The sequence below is a fragment of the Halichoerus grypus genome, chromosome 7, assembly GCF_964656455.1.
Source record: "Halichoerus grypus chromosome 7, mHalGry1.hap1.1, whole genome shotgun sequence".
Classification (NCBI taxonomy): Eukaryota; Metazoa; Chordata; class Mammalia; order Carnivora; family Phocidae; genus Halichoerus; species Halichoerus grypus.
Genome location: NC_135718.1, coordinates 40,180,554 through 40,201,572, shown reverse-complemented (window position 1 = coordinate 40,201,572; position 21,019 = coordinate 40,180,554). Strand labels below are relative to the sequence as shown.

General features: G+C 47.5%; 1 protein-coding gene across 11 annotated transcripts in view; it reads left to right on the top strand.

Moving 5' to 3' along the window:
- The window catches only part of WDFY4 (WDFY family member 4), a 286,087-nt gene that overhangs the window by 6,788 nt on the left and 258,280 nt on the right, over positions 1 to 21,019 (top strand). For 8 of the 11 annotated variants that reach the window (XR_004920734.2, XM_036103143.2, XM_036103144.2 and 5 more), the window contains one exon: positions 12,193 to 12,443. Coding sequence is in view for 10 of the 11 variants with exons in the window: in XM_036103143.2 (XP_035959036.2) it covers positions 12,210 to 12,443 (234 nt within the window). In the remaining variant the exon portion in view is untranslated. Of the gene's footprint in view, positions 1 to 6,076; positions 6,176 to 12,061; positions 12,106 to 12,192; positions 12,444 to 21,019 lie in introns of those variants that run through there. The other 3 variants (XM_078077459.1, XM_036103141.2, XM_078077458.1) reach the window with 2 other exon arrangements.

Sequence of the window (21,019 nt, the reverse complement as noted above, 5' to 3'; positions counted from 1 at the left end):
TTCCTTGCTTAATAAAATTCTATCGCTTTGCTCACTCTCCTTTGTCCGTGAGATTCGTTCTTCGACTCTGTGAGACAAGAACCTCGCTCTCCTGCTTCATTATGTGCTGGTAGTGACTCCTTTCTAATCACAGGATGGCTCAGCGGCGCTGGGAGTTTGGAAGTTGGAGAGAAGAGGGTTATTTCTCGGTTGGGGCCTCAGGGATGCCTGGCCAAGGAGGCAACCAGGAGCTGTGTTTGGAAGGTGACAAGACTGGGTTATGTGGAGCTAGAGGAGGGGCATCCCAGGGAGAGAATCCTGAGTAAAGGCAAAGGATCAGATTATGAGTAAACAGTTCATTTGTCCAGACCCCATTGGAGGTGCAGTGGGAAGTGAGGCAAGGAAGGAGGTTGGGCCATGTCATTGAGGGCCAAGAGCTTGAGAGTGTTCCTTGGAAACATGAGGAGCCATTGAAGATAATAGAACAAGGGAGTAACGTGATGGAGCTGTGCTCCTCAGTCTGCCACTGCAGGATGAGTGGGAGTCAGTGGGGAGACTGGAGGCAGAGAGGCCTGCCAGGGCAAGGCTGGGGAAGAGATGAAGCAATGGTGGGCTCACCCTGGGCTGCTAGGAGATGCCCCCCAGAGGGAAGGCAATCCATCTCATCCATTCGTGTACTATTTTGAGGTTCCTAAACTCCTTTTGATCCCCCTCAGGGCCATTCTTGCATTTCCTGTGCACGTAGAAGAATTAGGTCTGGGTAAGAAAATATCCCTGGACACATCCAGGAACTCACTAGCTTATAGGGACACTCTTTTGGGTTAAACACATATCCAAGTGTCAGAAGAGAAATGTGAAGGCTCTGAACATGAAACTAATTTGAAAAGTAAAACTTCATTGGCAGACAGACCCTTACGGAGTATTACTCCAGGTGCTTCGTGTTACAGGTGGGGAAGTGAGTCACTGCACCCCTGAGTGTGAGCTTTCAAGTCGAGGCTGTGGACCAGGGGCAGTTCCGTTCCTTCCATGTTTAATAATCAAACGACCCGCCACACAGAGAAAGCTGTATGGAGCCTCAATTCTGGTGGCTTGTTCTGGAGGCTGAGTGTTTAATGCTGGGTGTGCCGCTGCTGGTGGCAGCTCAGGAGGGGCCAGCCAGAGGGTGCCCACCTTGGGCCCGGGCTCAGGAACTGTCGGCCTCCGTGGTTCCCGGAGATCAGCTCTTGCCTGTGGGGATGGTGAGATCCCCTGGTTCTGGGCCAGCTGGCCTGCAGTGTGAGCTGGGACCACACAGCAGGCCGGGCACCAGACCTCCTTCGGCCAGGGATCAGCAGCACCTTCGCACGTCCAGCCAGGGAACCCTCGCACAGCTGCCAGCAATAAGAGTTTCCAGCTAGAGCCCAAGGTGACCTCAAGATATATTCTTACCTCTGTTGTTGGGTCGTGCCAACCTGGACTGGTGGACGGGCGTGAATGGCTTCGAGGCCAGGGAAGTCTGGGTTTGTCCTTGATTCTGGTGCTTATTAGCAGTTTGAGTTCCGATAAGTTACCAATTTTCTCTGAATGTCAGTTTCTCTGAGTCTTGCTTTCCCCCCTCTGTGTCATGGGAATGATAATACCTACCTTACAAGTTTTCTAAGATTGGAGAACACGGACAGCTGTGCCAGTAGAAGCTCATCCAGTGGCCAGATGTCCTTAAGCAACACTTGCTTAGGTTCCGGCGGAGAGCAGGCCACCGACCAGCTCCTACAATGGAGCGGCCCCCCGATTATGGGGGCTGGGCTTCTTGTTCTGTGGGCTGCTGCTAGCCCGTATCTTTTGTGCAGACGGTGACAGCTCGGTTGCAGCTAAGCTTGGAGGGTCTGGCCAGGGGAACTGCTCCCTGGCTATTTTGGGCAATGTGGAAGTCAGCGCACATACCGAGATATAAAACCAGGGAGCTTCCTGCAGGACGTGGCGAGTTCCTACATTCCGTTGCTGCTGCATGAACCGCAGAGGTGTGTGCTAAGCGGGAGTGCCTGGACTGGAATCAGAAAAAGGAAGTTACAAAGGCCATGGCATGTGCAGGCTGCCCAGTTCCCGTCAATCAGAGTCCCCATCTTAGTCTTCATGGGGGAGTCCTCAACTTCTGGAAATAACCGAGTCATTTGAGGCAGGATGTAGGCCCCTGGGCTCTGCTGTTCTCCGCCGGTGGGAGCTCTCAGCCCTTGGCTGATGGAGGAGGTGGACACACTTGCTAACTGAAGAGGGCTCGGGGCAGCACACAGGCGGCTGGGGTCCTTGCGCTGTGACTCGATGTCAAGGCTCTCGGGAACCTCCAGCACTGCTTGTTCTTCTGTCGCCTTCAGTCACTGTCTGCAGGGACGCTCGCCACAGGAGGGGTCCCCCTGCCAGTGCGCTTGGACTTGCCCTGGAGCCGGCTCTTGGGAACTGCACTCCTGCTCCTGGTTCCCACTCTTTATCTTCAAGATGGCCAACTTGCCACCTCTAGCTTCGTCTCTGTGCATCCCAGGACACACCTCCGAAGCCTTGATTTAATCCACTGAGTATCCTGCTGTCCATTCAAACCAGGGCCTCGTTGTGAGAAAATCTGAGATCGGACACTCTCAGCAGACAGGCCAGGAGGGGGCTGATACAGAAGAGAAGCCAGGTTTAGGGTGGGGGCAGCTTGCCCTGGCTGTGGGGCTGGGCCCTAGAAGGTGACCGAGGCCCCAAGAGCACCCCCACGGAGGGCTATCTGTGCTTTGGTGGAAGTGCGGGCAGATTTTAGGAGCCCCGAGCAACGACACACACAGTGGGAGCAGGCGAGGGTGGGGCACGTGCGGCGGCTGGTGTGAGCCCCAGGCAGGAGGCACAGGCACTCTGCGGACACCTAGCCTGGACTGGACGTGCTCTCACATATATCCCCTTGCTTAACTCTCTCCACGGTCTTGTGAGAAGACACTGTTCCCATTTTACAGGTATAGGCATGGAGGCTAGAGACTGTAAGTCACTAAGGCAGAAAGCTAGGGAGAGGTAGAGCTAGAATTTGAATCAGATCCGTCTGAAGCTGCTTCAGGTCTGCCCTTGGAGCTGGGTGGGGATGCAGTGAGACAGATCCTGCCCAAAAGTCCAGGCTTGGGGTGGTGGCTGTGTCTTACTAGGGAATCAAGGCTGCCATAGGGCCAGACTCAGAGGTCCCATTCCCAGACGTCCTAAGCTGGCCTGCTGGCCTTCTGGCACCCTTGGCCCCTGCCCAGCTCACAGTCAGTCCAGGAGCTTGTCTGGCCTCCACACACAGCTCCTCATCTCACTCTGGGGTTCTTTAGCGAGGCACTCCTCCAGGGGCTGGCGACCTCTTCCCAGGCCCCTCGCCTCTCCTGGGGACACATGGCAATCACCTGAGACCTTATAGAAAACACGCTTGCCGGGGGCCCACCTAGAACAATGAAGTGGTCATCTCCGAGGAACTAGGCCCCCCGGGGGGTTCTAGTGTGCAGCCTGGGTTGGTGAGGATTGGTCTGTTTCTAGACGCATTAAGCCATTCTTCATCCCGTCGGATTCTCTTGGATGTCCCTTTGCCTCTGTGTTTCCAAAGTGACCCTTCTAGCCAGACTGTTCCTCATCTACACCTGGGGTGTACTTTAGTCTCCTGGCTCTTCTTGCTTCTTGTCTCTCCCTGCTCCAGGTCCGGCTTAGTGCCAGCCAGGAATAACATTTCTAGAATGTGTTTATTGGGTTGTTCTCCTCTTCCACACCTTCAAGATCTCCTCATTATCTGGAACACCGTGTCTGTGTCAGCCTACTCTCCTGGTCCTTCCTGACTCAGCTGCCCCATGATTTCCCGTGATGCCCGCGGGCACCCTTCTCCGCTCTGGAGAGCCTGTCTGCTTGCACTGACCTTGTTTCCTGCTCACCGTCCTATTCTAGCTCTTTGGCTGGCCCTGGTCTGTGCAGGGGAGGCCAGGATGTTAGTGAAGGCCTTTTCAGCAGCAGTCTCAGTAGGACGGGGAGAAGCAGGAGGAACTTCCCTTTCTACACGTTACCCACGACCTCTTTCTCTGGAGGGCCCATTGTCCACAGTTGCATGTCTGGTCCTTGTTAGGCTGGTTCTCAGCTGCAGACACAGGTAGGGGGGTGCATCTCTTACCCACAACCCCAAATCTGGCTCTTCCTTGCTCCTAAGAAGGTACAGCCCCATGCTGTGCCTGCTACATGGTAGCTGCTCAGCAAAGGCTGATGAATTCGGGGTCCGCGGGAAGGGCTGTCCGGTGTGGGGTCCTGTGGGGTGTTCTCCAGCACTGCCCTGCTGCTGAGCTCTGCGGGAGGCCAGAGCTCTCCAGAAACAGTGACCTTTTAGGAGCTTGATGCGGACCCCGCGGGCAGTCTCAGACCCTGGGAGCACCTGTTGCAGTGGTGACAAATCTCTGTCGCTTCTCCTCTTGCTCGTTCATGGACAGCTGGTACTCAGCCTGGCGGCCAGGTGAGGTGTGAGACATGGTGGTATGAGGAGGGGAGTGCGGGGTAGAGGGAGTGTCTATGGACAGGGCTCTCTGGGGTGGTGGGTGTGGCCATCCTGAGCACAGCTCGGCTGGGTGGCCCCTGGGCAGGGCAGGCAAGGAAGGAGGTCATGGGTTCCATGCTCAGAGGTCTCTGGTTTGGGGGCCTGCAGTGTGGAGCCGCTCGAAGCCAGCAGAGGCGGAAGCAAAGGGATGGTGACATCTGTCTCCTGCCCACATTCACGCCTCATGGGTGCTCATGCCACTGATGGAGTTTCTGTTCCTGGAATTTTGCCTTTTCCAGAATGTCATGGAAATGGGATAACACAGTATGTAGCCTCTGAGACTGGCTCCTGTCACGCGGTCTAAGACCTTTGAGGTCCACCCGGTTGTTGCGTGGATTGGTAGTGTGTTCCTTTTTACTGTGGAGGGACATCCCATTGTACGGATATACCTGAGTTTGTATATTCCTTCACCCCCTGAGGGACATTTAGGTTGTTTCCAGGTTTGGGCAGCTATTCATAGACCTACTATAAACATTCATGTGTAGGTTTTGTATGAATGTAAGTTTTTATTTCTCTAGGGTAAACACCCAGGAGCATAACTGCTGGGTAGGTATGTGTTTAACTTTCTCAAAAAACTGCCAAGCTGCTTTCCAAAGTGGCTGTCCTATTTGCATTCCCATCAGCCAGGGTGTGAGTTGTGGTGTCTATGCATCCTTGCCAACACTTAACAATTTGTGTTTGTTTTTTAAAGACATTCTAATAGGTATCTCAGTGTCTTAATCTACAGTCCACCAGTTGTCTGCCTCAGTGCTTCTGATTAACTACAGTAGGCTGTGGAGGGAACAGAGCGTCTGTATGACTGTAACTTCTCCTACAACAGCTCCTTCTTTTCAATTTACTTTTAACTTGTAAGCTCTCCTGTTAGCAGGAAATGGCGGGGAAGAGGCAGCAAGGCCTAGCCCCACCTTGCCCGTGTGTTTAGAACAAGATTGGCTTTGTTATTTTTTTTTTCTGAGAGCTCTAGGTCAAGGCCAGGTCCCTGCTGACACGGGAGCAAGAGAGTGTGGATCTGCTGACATGCAGCGAGGAACGTACTTGCGAGTGGAAAGGAAAACAGATCATTTATAGCCACGCATGGGAAGTTGCTGTTCTGTTCTGTACCATCTGGTTTAGAGGCTCCCCCAGATCCGGGCCTGGGGGCCGTTGCCTGTGATGTAGATGGTAAACAGGTATGCCTCTGTACCCCCGGGGGGCACGACCCACAGGCAGGAAGGGTCACATATGCTGATGAGAAGCAAGGGGAGGAATTCTGCCTCAAATCGTATCATAGCAGCTCTTTGTCACCAGGTCTGAGCTTCTCCACAGAAGACACTGAGTCCCAGGCTTCCCTGTGACCTGCCCTGTCAGAGTGGCTCCACACACCTTCCTGCTCCATTGCCCCAGAATGGCTTCCTGGCATCTCAGCTCCAAGGGGGCTGCTAAATCACATCTTATATCCGGAGATTTCACCTGTTGGCAAATCACTTCTGAGAAAGTCAGGGAGAAAACAGTCAATAGAATGCTGGTTTAGCAGCCCAAACATCAGCAACCCAGCTGATTCTCCAGGCTCCAGATGGTATCCTCCAGTGCGCAGCTATAGGCCGGATGCCCTGGGCCCTCTGCCTCTGACACATCTCTAAGCAGAGTTCTAATGATTCTGTGGATTTATGCAGGGTAAGTGGGGTGGGAGCGCGGATGGGCAGTGATCCCTATCTCTGGGGGTGCACGTGGCCACTCCCTGGGAATCCCTCCCTGTACTGTCACTGTAGCCCCCTCCTCTGGTTCCCCGCACACATGCACAGACAGGGAACCCCTCTTCTGCACTGGCCCCCCACACAAAGCCACAGGCCCTCAGCCCCCTCAGGCGCCTCTCCAGCCAGTCTGCACTGACTCACTGTCCCACGTCTCTTCTGTGGTCAATGCATAAAGGCCAGAGGGCAGAACTGAGATCACCAAGGCTATTTCAATGAGGAGAAAGCTAGTGTCAGAGAGAGGAAATCACTTGGTGAAGGCACCACAGCATCGCAGCTGGGACTGGACCCCTGCCCTGGGACCCCCATCCCAGCCCTGAGGCTCCCCTCTGCTTGGGGGCTGCATGAGTGGGCAGCTTCCTGCCTAGTGCCTCTCTTTTGCCGCCTCATGCCTGCTACAGGAAAGCAAGGCCTCTAGCCTGCCTGGTTGGGCAAGGGAGGCACCATGACTAAACCGTGCTGTGTGTCACATGCCCTGAGCCTGACTGGGAAACAGCTCACTGGCAGAGACGTGGCCTGGAGACCCCTGGGACTCCCCCACAGCTTCCAGTCCTGTGGTTCTGCCAAAGCCATCTTTCCTTTTACCTCGCCCCATCCCCACCCCGGCCCTGCTCTGCCCTGCAAATTTCCATCTCTCCAAGAAATCTTTATAGGGAGGCACGCCTTCCCTCAGCCTGGGTTACCTGCCAAGCAGGTGTCCAAGCCCTTCTGTCTACCCAGGGCCCCAAACCAGCCCTTGCTTGAGCTTAGCCTCCAGTGTGCATTGTTGTCTGCAGACCCAGGATGGACTCTGCTTTGGCTGCTGACTGACAACGGGACCCTGGGTAGGTCACTTCCTTGCTCTGAGCCTCGGTACCAGCTGCAGACTGAGGCTGATAACTTTGACATTGCTGGAAGGTAGGAAGATTACATGAAGTGGTGCCAGCATTTATAGAAGCACCAATAAATGATCGTCCATCCCCCCATCCTAATGATGACATGTGCCAAGCACTAACTTAATCCCGGCACTGCGTGAGGGGTCCTGTTATTATACCATTTTATAAATGAGGACACAGGCATGATATGTTTCATCTACTTGGTCTAAGCCTATTGATTCAAACTGGAGAGGCCTGGTTCCAGGGTCTCTGCTCGTGGCTGCTGTGCTGTGTGTATTAGAGTAGAATCTATGGAAGTCTTGGAGTGGTGTTTGTTCAACTTGTTGATTTTTGTGACAAAATGCCCTCAGCTCCCATTCTCATCAAGTGAGGCCAGTGGGTGGTGTCAGGCATCTGTTGGGTGAGAGTCTGTCTCTTTTTGAAATTTTGATGTTTGCTCATCATGGATTTTTTGGCATTAATTTTGATTTTTAAAGATACTGCATTAAAATGTTATTTATCTCAGCTACTGAGATTTTTTGGGTCCCCTTACATCTTGTGCCTGAGGTGAGTGTCTTACTTGCCTCACCCTAAACCCTAAACCCTAAACCCTCACCCCGACCCCCGTGACCCTACCCCCAACTTATTTCATTTTGCCCAGGATATGAAAGTGTTAGCACCTTCTTACAGAGGTAAGAAGGCACTTTTGATAATAAAGTGGATTAGAATGATTTCTTCTTGCCATTTGTCACATAGCCCTGAGAGGTTAGTTACTCCCAGTTACCTTCCTCTTACAAATAAAGTAGGTCTAGGGTGATGGGCAGAACCAGGAGGGGGGATGACCACAGCCTGACAATTGAGGTAGGCAACTTCTCCCTGGGATTTCACGGATCCCCTTCTGTTAGAAGTTCTTGTTTTGAAAACATCTCTATTCAAGAGAATGTGATTCAAACATTTCACTTCAGTAAATACGGCTTCTTAATTTCAGAGGAAATCTGAAGTGGTTTCTGAGATCTCCCCTGGATATCCAGCCACTTTTCCCAGGACCATATTTTCACCTTATCTCCTCACCTGCTTGGTTTGAAAATGTGGCATGGCGGCAAGCCCACAGAGGGGTGTTATTGAATGGATCTATTAGTAGTGCCTGTAGGTGTGGTTACAAAATGACTTTTATGTGCTGGAGGCAACACTTAGCTGGCCCTAACGGCCATCCTGTGCGTTGAGATGTCTGTGTTGGACCTGGGACTGGTTCTGTTGATAATGGAGATGGTGGTTTGGTTGGGACATAGGGATTGTCAGAGTCTGGGGGAAATCCAAGTAGAGATCTTAAAGTGAGAAAAGAGAACTTGTTTAGAAGAGGGGTGTGGACTACAGAGAGAGGTCTGGGTGCCATCAGTATATAAGTTTGTTCAGTAATTCATACATTTGTACAGTAACATTTTGTTGAGCATCTATGCAGTGCCAACCAGGGACATAGGTGCAGTGCCTTCCTTCACGGAGCTAACATTCAGTGGATGTGTGGCTCTCAGGGGAGTAGCTGAGGTCTCCTACAGGGAGCTCATGAAATGAGAACACTTGCCATCTGACTCCAAAAAGCCACTGGAGGGACCCGTGAAGGAGACTGAGCTGCAGACAGACAGAAACACAGTACAGCAAGATACATGGCAGGATGCAACAGAGATGCCATTGCTTTTTAACCTACCAAGTAAGCAAGAATTAAAAAATGATAAGTAAAGAAGTGTGAACTCTTGTGTGTTCTTGGTCAGAGGACTATACATTGATGCAGTGTTTAAGGAGAAATACATGTCAAGATCTGGCTATTTCCATTGTAGGAATTTAAGAAGGTATTACAATCTATTATTTAATCATGGATATAGGCAAAGACTTGGACACAAGGCCTATTGTTATAGTATTATTTAGAGTAGTGAATAATTTGAAACTACTTAAATACCTACAAGAGATTAATTAAATGAAGGATCAATGTGACTCTTATGGTCACCATCAGCCATTCAAAATGAAGATGTAGAGGGTCTTTAACAACATGGAAAATATTCATGATATGTTTTTGTGACAAAAAAGTTATGAAATAATTTGTAAGAAAAATGGGTTGAGAGAAGATATTTGTGATTTTTAAAACCAATGAGGGACAAGTTTCTAGAATATACTTCCTCAAAGCAATAAGAAAATGACAGGCAAGGAAAAATAAGCAAAGGTTGTCAGTTTGCAGAAAAGGAACTGCAAATAGCTAAGAGGCATCTGTGATGCTAGGGCTCATTAGAGAGAAATGCAAATTAAAATGACAATGAGGGATCACTTTACTTCAATCGGATTGGCAGACATTAGAGAGCCGGGTAATTGGTGAGATGGAGCCTGTGGGCAAAGTGTGATCTGGTGCCAGCTTTCTGGAAGCATCTTAGTTGGTGGTACTCAGTTGAAGTAAGCAGGTGTATAATCTTGACTCAGCACTCCTGCTCCCAAGTTCATACCTGGAGCCAGTCACACGCAGCCCCATGAAGGGACCTGCATGGGAATGTCCAGAACAAAATTGAGTGCAGTACGGGAAGTCATGGGCAATCTGGCCATGACTGCGGAGTGAACAAGTCAGATAGGTATGTGATGCCCACTTTGTAACATGGGGCAGCAGTTAGAAGAAATGAAGCTGACAAACGCAGAGCCACATGGGTAGGTCTGAAGGCATACACTGAGTGAAAAAGTGAGCTGCAAAAAAGATGCAGGTCATTCGGGGAACTCATAATGCCTGTATCAGAAAGCGTGTCACCTGTGCCATGTTGGAGAAGGACCCATGTTGGGGTGGGGCAGGGTGGGCAGGGTGGGGAAGAAGGGAATTCAAGTGGGGAATGGAGGGCCAAGGAATAAGTGAATAATAAACCAACAAAACCAGACAGGAGCCTGGTCCAGGTCAGGGAAGAGGCATCCCACCACCTGTTCTTGAGGGTCACCCCAACAGAAGAAACAAAACTCCCACCAAGCCCCAGCCAACCAACCATCAAAAGCAAAAGTAGAAATACAAAGTTTGCTTCAACAATATCAGGAGGATGTTTTTTATTAAACAACATAGTCATAGATAAAAGCTGGAATACCAAGAGCCATTTTTCTGGGTATAGGCAAGCTGGTGTCAAAAGCTCAGAAACAGCCGAAGTAAAACCAATGCATCACTGAAATAGTAATTAGTGAAAATTGATTGTGCACACACCAAAAAAGACAGTTTGCGAAGTGGGAACACTCAACCCAAAACATAGAATGAGGCTCAGGAGTATATGGTTATAAAGCAGCTTATATAGTGAGAAAGCAGTGACTTTATTCTTCACAGTGAGTGGTTATAATGTTAGAATTTTCTTAAATGACAGGCAGTTGGTCAATGGTTGCCTCATATCAATCTTGGAAAACAGTTTAAGCTTTGCTCCTGATTTCCTGCTTTGTAAGCAAGAAACAACTGAGGGCAAGTTAGTTTTGCAAAATAAGTTAAATTAAGCTTTGCTTGTATGAGTAAACTGGGCCAGTCTGCTCAGGGAATTTTCAAGGCTGGTATGCTTTTTTTTTTTTTTTTTAAGATTTTATTTATTTATTTTACAGAGAGATAGAGAGTGAGCACAAGTAGGCAGAGTGGCAGGTAGAGGGAGAGGGAGAAGCAGGCTTTCTGCTGAGCAGGGAGCCGGACGTGGGGCTCGATCCCAGGACCCCAGGATCATGACCCGAGCCGAAGGCAGCCGCTTAACCGACTTAGCCACCCAGGCGCCCCTGCTTTTTGTTTTAATACTTGATAGTCTTCCTGATACTTGGTTCCTCTCCTATTTTGACACTGAACTCACATGGCTTTTGTAATAAGAAAATGAAGTTTGAGAGTACTAAGCATGTGTGTTGGAAGAAGCGCTAGGGACTCATGGAGTTGTGTACATAAAGGGTAAGAATGTTTCAAAGAGGGATGGTGTGTCTGGCCACATGACCCTTTATCCACTCCCATTCTAGCCTGCAGGGAGCATGTGCTGGGCTAAAAATAAAGCATGACATCTGCCCTCAGCTGCTGCAGCCCAGAGCAGAACACTGGTGGATCCATCTTTGTGTGCCCATCCTTCTTGTTGCTATGCCATGATTGGTGGTTGTTGGTCACTGGCCGGATTCCAGAATGGACTCCTACATGGTGACATTGTGGTTGGGGAGGGATTTTTGCAGGAAGCCTGGGCATTTCAGGACCCACGTGGAGTTTCCTATACTCCTGACACACAGCAAACAAATCTTGGCTGTGCTGTGAGTCAGTCATGACTCAACTAAAGACTAGGACAATTGAAAAGTCAAGGACACAAATAAAGGCATCTTCTTGAGGTTACCCTTCTGGCCAATTGGTCTTTGGCTATTTTTACTGCATAAGTTCTTGTCCTCCTGCCTACTGACCCAAGATCTGCAGCTTGCACACATCACCCCTATGTGTTAATAAAGGAGCTCTTTTAAGTTAGCATGGGGGGGTGTTAAAGAGTCCTTTTGAAGACAAAGTTCTTTAACAATATGGAATGTGAACCAAATAATGCTGAGAGTGAAGAACCTATGTCCTTTCAGACTCATGTGGTTGAAGGAAGTTACCATTGATGATACAGAATTACAGGCCTGTACAAATATTGGTGACAGTCACACATACCCCTTCTACTTACTTGGCCTTTTAGGGGAGGAACAGCAGCAGGCAATAAACAAAACCAAAACAAACAACAAAAAACCCCCAGGTTTGGTGTTGAAGGTTTGCACTTCAACTGGACGTCTAGCTGCCCGTATGCCTTTGGCCCAGCCAGTTTCCTTCCTTATATAGAGAAAATAAAAATACCCATTTCTCTCCTGAGTCTGTGTAAAGAGCCCAGCACAGTGCCAGGCACATGTCAGACTGTCACTATAAGTCACATCTAAGTCAGAATCTCTTTTAAAAAAAAGTCTTATTTTCGTCTGTTCAGTTTCAGATTCTTAGCGGAACCATCTTCAATAGGAACTGAACCGAGTGAGTACAGTACCTTGTCCCACACCTGGCCTAATCAGGAAGTGCTATGACAGGACTTGACATTTTTGTTTTTTGTTCTGAATTCAGATCTGCTTTGCTAAGACATGGAGGCAGAAGACGTTTCAAGGGCTGAAGACAGAGCTGAGTATCCAGGTTCCAAAACTGAAGGCCAGCCTGATGTTGCTCAGCCTAACTTCCCACATGGAAGGCAATCTCCTGGTCCCACTGCTCTCTGGGAGATGCTAGAAAGGAAATTTCTGGAATACCAGAAATTGGCTCATGGGAGCCCGGCTGAACATCAGCAGAGCCTGTTGAATCTCCTCCCACTGTTCCTGAAGGTCAGTATTCTTATTTTTGAAACTGTAAGAAGATGATACAGTGCTCTGGGGACACTTCTGGGATGATAAGAAGTTGGAGTTGGTGGTTTTAATATCATCACAAGTGGTCCCTGCTGGGTTTCTTAGAGGGGAGCGTTGTGCTATTTAATAAAGATGGCAAGCAAGGCTCATCTCCAGGATGAGGAAGAGTTGGAAAGGACAGTTGGCTCTTGAGTAATATTGTCTCCTTAGTTAAAAAAATTATATTGTTCAACCACAATCCCAATGTGGGAGCCAGAGAAAGACCAGCTGGAGTTAGGGAAAGAATGCGTGTCCTGGGTTACAGGGATGGCAGGTAAGCTCAAACACCAGCAATGTCAACAGTGAGGCCTGGGAGAACACAGCCACCAGCATGGGAGAGAAGTCCAGCCTGTCCACTAAGCTGCCCTTCTGGCCAATGGCAGCTGGTGACAGTTTGGGTACAAAGGATTCCTTTTGTTGTCTCTCAGAACAAAGGTCCTGCCAGTGAGGTCTGCTTTATAGTTGAATATGTTGAAGTTTAGTTGCAGAGTTGGAAACACATCTTTTTATGAGGACTTAGTTTTTGCTTGACTATTGATTTTGGGTTATTATTTTAAAAAAAACAAACCATATAGCTACATTCAAAGCACAGAGAATATGAGATACTTCTCACATTTGAAACTAGACTAAGACAGATTGAGACCTGGCAGGTTTTCATTGGGAAACTCCCTTGTTGATTTGTTTCATCTAACTTATTAACCAGAAATATTTAAGGATTTCCAAAGATGAATCAGAATCTTCTTGGGATCATATTTCTAGGATGCACTGAGTACTTAGGCATGTCCTTCTGTAAAAAAATTTTGCCAACTAACCTACTGTCCATGAATTCATTATTTTCCTCCATCTTTTGGACTTGTATACCCCATCCATTCCATTTCACAGATTGGATAACTGGCGCATAGGGAATGTACTGGAAAAGAAGAACTAGGTGAGGAAAGACAGCTCAGGTTTCCCATTCCTAGCCCTCCCTGCCCTGACAACCCTAACTTTTGGAGGGTGGTTTAGTCTCCCCCAGTTCTCAGGTCAACTTTGCCTTATGGAAGGAAAAATGTGAGCAACCTCCTGCCCCCCACCAAAATTAGCTGTCCCCCCACACGTGTGGGCTTGGCCATTGCATTGTCTCTTTGCCATCCATCTGGGCAGCCGTGGCTCTGTTGAAAGGACTCTCATTCACGAGCCAGAGCTTAGTCCTTCTTCACCTCTTTCCAGATTGTTGATTTGAGGATTCATTCATTTGTTGTACACATATTTCTTAAATTCTTATACCCTGTGCTAGGGCCTGGGGCTATGAGAGTTGGGAAGATAGACAGAGGTTTTACCATTGTGGAGAGTTTAGTCCAGAATGGAGGATACTAAATAGCATCCAGAATGTGTCTTGTTTGCTTGTAGGGGTTAACGAAGGACTTTGTGGCCATTTTTTTCAAATTGGAAAGTTTTCACATGAAAATCAGATTTCCAGTTTCTCTTGAAAATTTTGGTAGATGTAATACTGATGACTGGATGGAGATGCTTAGGGGCACCCCTTTTAGACAGAAGATGGTCTCTGTTTCTCAGTTTGCCCCAGTCCTTCATTCCCTAATATTTTCGCCCAACCCACATTACTCATTTATGTTGCCTGACCTGAAGGCATTTGAGCTTGTGACCCCATGCGTACAAGCAGTTCCTATTACTGAACTTCGATATTGGTCCATGTTTCCCAAGCCCTGCTCTTGTAACTAGAGGCATAATGGCCCTATTGTTGAACGCATGGGCTTTCAGGTCAAATAGAGATGGTGTTAAGTCCTGGCTCCATTGCTAATTAGCTGTGCATCCTTGAACAAATTATCAAATATTGCTGAACCTCAGTTTTCTTATCCGTAAAGTGGAATCAATAACACTTTGCTGGGAGTCTGTGAGGGTGAGAGAAGATAATGATTATAAAGTTCACAGCACATGGAGAGCAGACATGGTCCCCATTACGTTTCCACCAGACTCCAGGATACTAATTGCGTGTGTGCAGTTTGAGATCCCATTTCCACAAGTCCCCAAACTGCTGACACATCTGATATGTTTTGAGTCCCTGGAGCTCACCTCTGATGAACCCTGCAGAAGCAGAATATTACAAGCTTTTTATCATTGCCTAAAATCTATATTTTTATTAAGTCCTACATGTCTACAAACCTATTGTTTCTGTTAAGTTCTAACTAAGAAAACCCCACCAGAGTCAGAACCCTTAGGCTTTTTTTTTTTTTAAAGATTTTATTTATTTGACAGAGAGAGACAGCGAGAGAGGGAACACAAGCAGGGGGAGTGGGAGAGGGAGAAGTAGGCTCCCCACTGAGCAGAGAGTCTGATGCGGGGCTCGATCCCAGGACCCTGAGATCATGACCTGAGCTGTAGGCAGACGCCTAACAACTGAGCCACCCAGGCACCCCACCCTTAGGCTTCTTAATTAAGGGTTTAATGCAAAGGAACACGGGAAGGTCAAAGGATTTTTTTTTTCCCCCGAGTATAGTGCAGATAAAATCTGATGTGTAGATGAAGACTGACAACATCCATTGGAATACAGGTCCTTGTGTAGGAAGTCAAGCTTGAAACCACTCTGTTCTGATTTTTTTAACCACAAAACAGTGTTCTTCAAGGTTATCTATAAATAACCCCCTTGGAAATATGAGGATTTAAAAAGTTATGCCAAAGGGGCACCGGGGTGGCTCAGTCGGTTAAGCATCCAACTCTTGGTTTCGGCTCAGGTCATGATCTTGGGGTCATGAGATCCAGCCCCCTTTTGGGCTCTACACTCAGCACAGAGTCTGCTTGAGAATCTCTCTCCTTTTCCCTCTGCTCCTCCCACTTGTGCTCTCTAAAATAAATAAATAAATAAATAAAATCTTACAAAAAATTAAAGAATAAAAAGTTATGTCAAAGCCTTAGTCATGAACTGGTTGTCATGGCAACCACGCCCCCACAGGGCTCTGAGACAACCGAGCGTTCTAAAGGAGTCTTAGACTACTTTGTTTGGTGGAGCTCAACTCTCTACACCTGACTCTTTTCACTTTGGGCCCAAGGGAAATTAGGATGATCTGGAATATTCTTTGTTTTAAGACAATGCACACAAGGGATTTTGAATTGCCTCCCCTGCTTAGAAAAGGCTGTGTCCCTGGGTTGTGGGCTCTTGCCTGGCTGGCCCAGACCCTGTGTCAGTTAGAGACAGTATGGAAGGGGCAGCCCATGTGTAGCCAGGGCTCAGGGGAAGGTTGACAGCAGTGAGTGCCCTGCCTCAGTGGCCCCACCTGCCTCGACCTAGTGAGTCTTGAGATTTGGCAACAGAGACTGTTTGGTGTGGCAGACTCCCTCAGAGCTGCTTCTTTCCCATCTTCTTCCCAAAGAACTTCCTTTCAGCCTCTTTGGCTTTCTCTCATATTTGATTCCTCCAAATGCACAGCAGAGGACAGTGTTTTCCCTAACTCTGCGTTAACTGCTAGGCAAGCACAAGGATGGCCTTGGCTGGTTCTATAGCAAATCCCAGCCCCATTGCTTCCTGAGTGGAAGAGCAACTACAGGGCTGTTGAAAAGTGAACCCACGCAAAATTTGGGTGACTATCTTGGTAATAAGGGAGAACCTGATGGAATTTCAGGGCCTTGGAACCCCAATGAGGAATTGCTCTGGAAGGATGAGTCAGAAAGGAAGTTCTCATCCAGAACTATAGGCTCTCCTCCTCCTGGCTCTAACGATCCCCTCCAGAGGTCAAGGAGGGGATCTTAGCCAGGGCAGGTGGGCATTTTCATTGATAATAGCTAATAACATTCACCAAGCTCTAATTACCTAAGCCAGGCATTCTGTTTAGTGTTGATAAGCCCTCATAATAACCCCATGAAGTGGGTGTCACTTTTATCCCAGCCTTGCAAATAAGGAAAGGGAGGTTTAGAGACGTCGCATAACTTGGCCGAGGTCACCTAGTTGCTCGTGAGGAGCAGAACTTAACTGGGACACTCTGTCCAGGCCTGTGTCATTAGCCCCTGGGCTCCCTCACTTGGGCAGCGCTGGGGTTCATAGAACAGAGCACATTTGGCTTCCTTCCCTGTCCCATGACTCCCTGGACATATGGCTTTGCCTGGCTCATACCGATTGGGTACGAAAAGCATGTCATGCCCTCTACATGTGATGTGTGGATAGCTCCAGGATGTTGCAGACGAGCCCGAGGTTTTATTGCCTCACACAGGAAGCAGCACAGAGCTAATGACTTCTCTGTGTAGAACAGTGTTTCCAGGAAGGATTCAGGGGACTGCTGTTGTGTTCCTACAACGAGCCTTGGGCTTTGGTCTTTCTAGAACCCTTCCTATCAGAGCCTCTCACACCAAGAGAAGCAGGCTTTTCTCTAGCAAGCCTGGGTAGATCCTGCTGGCCCTTGGTTGAGTTTGCTTTGGGGGAAAAGGAAGCGCTGCAGGTCCTCACATTGCTCAGATATTTGGTAATAACAGACACAGGGAAAGCTATAGATGTAGTTGTTGAGAATTGTTCTTGGAATATGTACTTTGAGAGAAAATAGGCTGAGAGATAGGGAAACCCTGTTGGTGACTGTAAAATTCCTCACTGTCTGGGACAGACAACCTGGGAGGTGGGACCAATGGGGACAAGGGGAGCTCTGTGGATGTGGTAGATTAGAGATGCTGAGAATGGGTCCACACTGCTCCCTTCGAGAGGTGGCATCCACATCCCCTCCCCGGGATTTGTGATGACTTGACTACTGGAATAGGGCAGAAGTGACATGTGCAGGTCTAGGCTTCAAGAGACTTGCAGCTTTTTGTCCCCGTCACTTGTCACTTCCGGTCACTCTTCGAAATCTGCTTCCATGCTGTGAGGAAGTCTCAGCAGCCCTGAGTAAAAGCCTACGTGTAAAGGAACCAAAGCCCCTGATCTTGTCACCGACAGCCAGCGCCAACTGACCAGCCATGTGGGTGTGCCATCCAGCAGGTGGAGCTCGAGCCCCGTTAGCTGCCCCAGCTGAGCGATGCAGAGAAAAGCTGCCCCTGCTGAGCCCTGCTCAAATGGCAGATCCATGAGAGAAATAAGCCCCTCAATTTGGGGGTGGTTTGTTGTAGAGCGATCTATAGCCAGAACAGTGGGTAACATGGGGGGAATCATTCATTTCCTAGTGTGGAGGGATTAGAATTAACACTAACTTGATCGTGCTTGGGCAGTGAGTGTGTTTGGGCACGTGCGTGCGTGCATGTGTGCAGATACACGGGTAAGCACAGGTACTCTGAGACTAACAGCCCTGCCAGTGGTGCAGAGTCTACACCGCTGAGTGTGGCCAATCATTCTCATATAAACCACGCATGGACCCAACTGAGAGTGGAAGAGAGAGAAGTAACATTAAATATAATAATAAGGATGAGCAGTAATTGTTTCCAAATGTAGTGTCCCGAGGGGGCAGTGAAGGTAAATACTCTTCTTTGTCCATCCCTGATCTACCCAACCTCAGAGTGGGGCCTGCAATGTGGCTTCTTCCCATCTTGGAGAAACAACATTTTTTGTGTGTGCAAGTAAAGTTTTGACACGTCACTTTTTAAAAACAATTTATAACAGAGAGGCGCCTGGGTGGCTCAGTGGGTTAAGCGTCTGCCTTCGGCTCAGGTCATGATCTCAGGGTCCTGGGATCGAGCCCCATGTCAGGCTCCCTGCTCAGCGGGGAGTCTGCTTCTCCCTCTCCCCCTGCTGCTGCTCTCTCTCTCTGTCAAATAAATAAATAAATAAATAAATAAATAAATAAATAAATAAATAAATAAGATCTTCAAAAACAGGCCATGGCTTAGAGGCGGGCCACTGGTCAGAGTGTGCAGACCTGTGCTCTAACCTATTAAAAAAAAAAATTTACAACAGAGAGGGTGAACTGTGTCATACAAGCAGGGAAAATTCCCAGTCTCTGGAATGTTTTGAGTTCACTTAAAGACCAAACCACCAAACTCGGCGGTAATGAAGAAATAGTAACATTGCAGCCATCCTTGAAAACCAGCCAGGTTCTGTCATTCAAAAGCTGGGGTTTTCTCCCATCCCCTCAAGAGCTTTTGTCATTCCTCATCTTCCTTTGGAGGCCACAGCATCATTTTCTTTCTCTTTCTTCCATGGGAGAGACAGCCACGAGGCACGATGGTGCAGCTTAGATAATGTGGGTAAATAAAAATTTTAAAAAATATTGAGCAATATTCTCCCAGCATGCAAGTCCCAGTTTGGGAAAAAAAAAATAGGTCCTTTTGGAAGCTGCCTTAACTCTTTGGGGGTCTCCATGGTACCATTCAGTAAATGATTGCCTCTGTGCATCAAACAACACCCCAGTGGCCTGAAAGAGTTAACGTGGCCTCCAGAAGTGCCCATCACAGTCCCAGGAAGGAGTGTGAGCCTTGGGAGAATCTGGCTGAGCGTACAATTACTGTTCAGCTCACAGTGGCCCAATTTACTTTATTGTAGAGTGCCTGCAGGAGTCCCACTGCTTGAAGACGATCTAGATGCTTCTGAGTCAACTGCCTGTAAATTGGTCTTTGAGGGGTTTGCCAGTGCAGGGAGGAGGACAGGAATTTGTTAGGAAGACATCATAGCAGAGTTCTCAGTCCTAGGGAGGAAATAATCTTACCAGAAATTCCCAGCCAAAAGGATTGATGTTTTCTTTCTGGGGATTCAAGTTTCCAGGTGATAGCCAGTTTCCAGGTGGCAGCCTTAAATTTCTTAGCTATGCACATGCTACTTGGCTATGAGTGAGGTAACTCAGCTCTTCACTCTGCTGCTTACCTGATTCTCTGGGCTTACTCTCCTGCCTCAGCCTTAGTTTCTGTAAAGTGGGAATAATCATAACAATACTGATCTCAGAGGGTTGTCGTAGGATTAATGGACACAATGCACATAAGTGCTTGGTCCAGCGATTGGCACAAACCCAGCATGCAATACATTCAGCCATCAATCTGCAGTGTGGATTTCATAATCATGTATTCACTTATCTAATATTTGTTGAAGGTCTACTATGTGCAATAATATTTAACATTGACCTAGCATGTCTGTAGTGGTTTTTGAAAAAATATTTTATTTATTTGAGAGAAAGAGAGCATGAGTGAGTGTGAGAACTTTAGCAGGGGAGGAGGGAGCATCAGAGGGAGAAGCAGGCTCCTGGTGGAGCAGAGAGCCTGATGTGGGGCTCGATCCCAGGATCCTGGGATCATGACCTGAGCCGAAGGCAGACACCCAACCGACTGAGCCACCCAGGCGTCCCTAGCATGTCTGTAGTTTTAGCAACGTTCTGATGAAGTGCTTTCTTGTTTATAAAGGAAAGGGGCAACTCTGTCCATTTATAGGGCAGACAATAAAAAAAAGTATTTCAGGTACAAAGTTTTGTTCAAAATAAATATCCATGTACTCACCACCCATATAAAAGAAACAAAACTGACGCCACCTGCGCAGGCGTGCTACAGCTCATTCCCTCTCTGCCCTCCTCCAGTGCAAACCCCCACCCTGCTGAGTTATCATTCCCTGTGGGGGAATATATATATTCATTGAATATATTATATGGATACAATATGTATTATGTATATTCAAATATATATCTAATATATATCCAAGTTATACAATAATATGAATGCATTTTAATAATCATAAGAGATATTATTGTGAAATTTATCTGTAGACTCACAGGTTTTTCTAGACTCAAAACTGTAATATACTTTTACAACTTACTTTTTGCACCCAACATTCTATTTCTGGATTTATCCATATTGATACATGTAGCTCTATTTCTTTTTCAGTTCTATATAGTATCCTTACATATGTATGCCACAAATTATTCATTCATTGTCCTATTGATGAACATTGAGTTTTCCTATGTGACACAATCACAGATAAGGTGCATAATAGTTCATGTTCATGTCTCCTTGTGTATATGTGCCAACATTTCTACAGGGAATATGCCTAGAAGGGAATTGCTAGGCCATAGGATGTGTCCCCCTATTAACTTTATTGGATTTCAAAGGTATTTTCTGCAAGTTATGCTCCATCAGTAGATCATGGGGGTTTCCTGGTCCTTTCCCACGTTTAGTATTGTCAGGCTTTACTTTTTTACCAACCTGAAAAATATGACTATCTCATAGTACTTTTAATTTGCATTTTCCTGATTATTAGTAATTTGTTATTTATTGTATCTTTTATAAGTTACTTGTTTCATTTGCCTGTTTTAAAAAAATCAGGTTTTTTAAAATTAATTTGTAGGAATCTGGACACTATTGCTTTGTTCATTATATGCATTATAAATATTTTTTCCCAATCTGTGGCTTGTTTCCTTTGTATGTAGCATCATTTAATATAGAGAACATTTCTAAAAGGTTTTTACTCTTTAATAAATATGGTGTCTACAGCAAGGAAACACATTTCCCTCTGGAATTTTGATGCTTTTCTCACCTTTTCTAGGAGGCTCTCAGCTTTAAAAAACTCAGTCATGTCTTTTGGCAGGAATGTAATTTAATATGGCTGGTGAGTAGAAGCAGTGGATGGCAGTCCA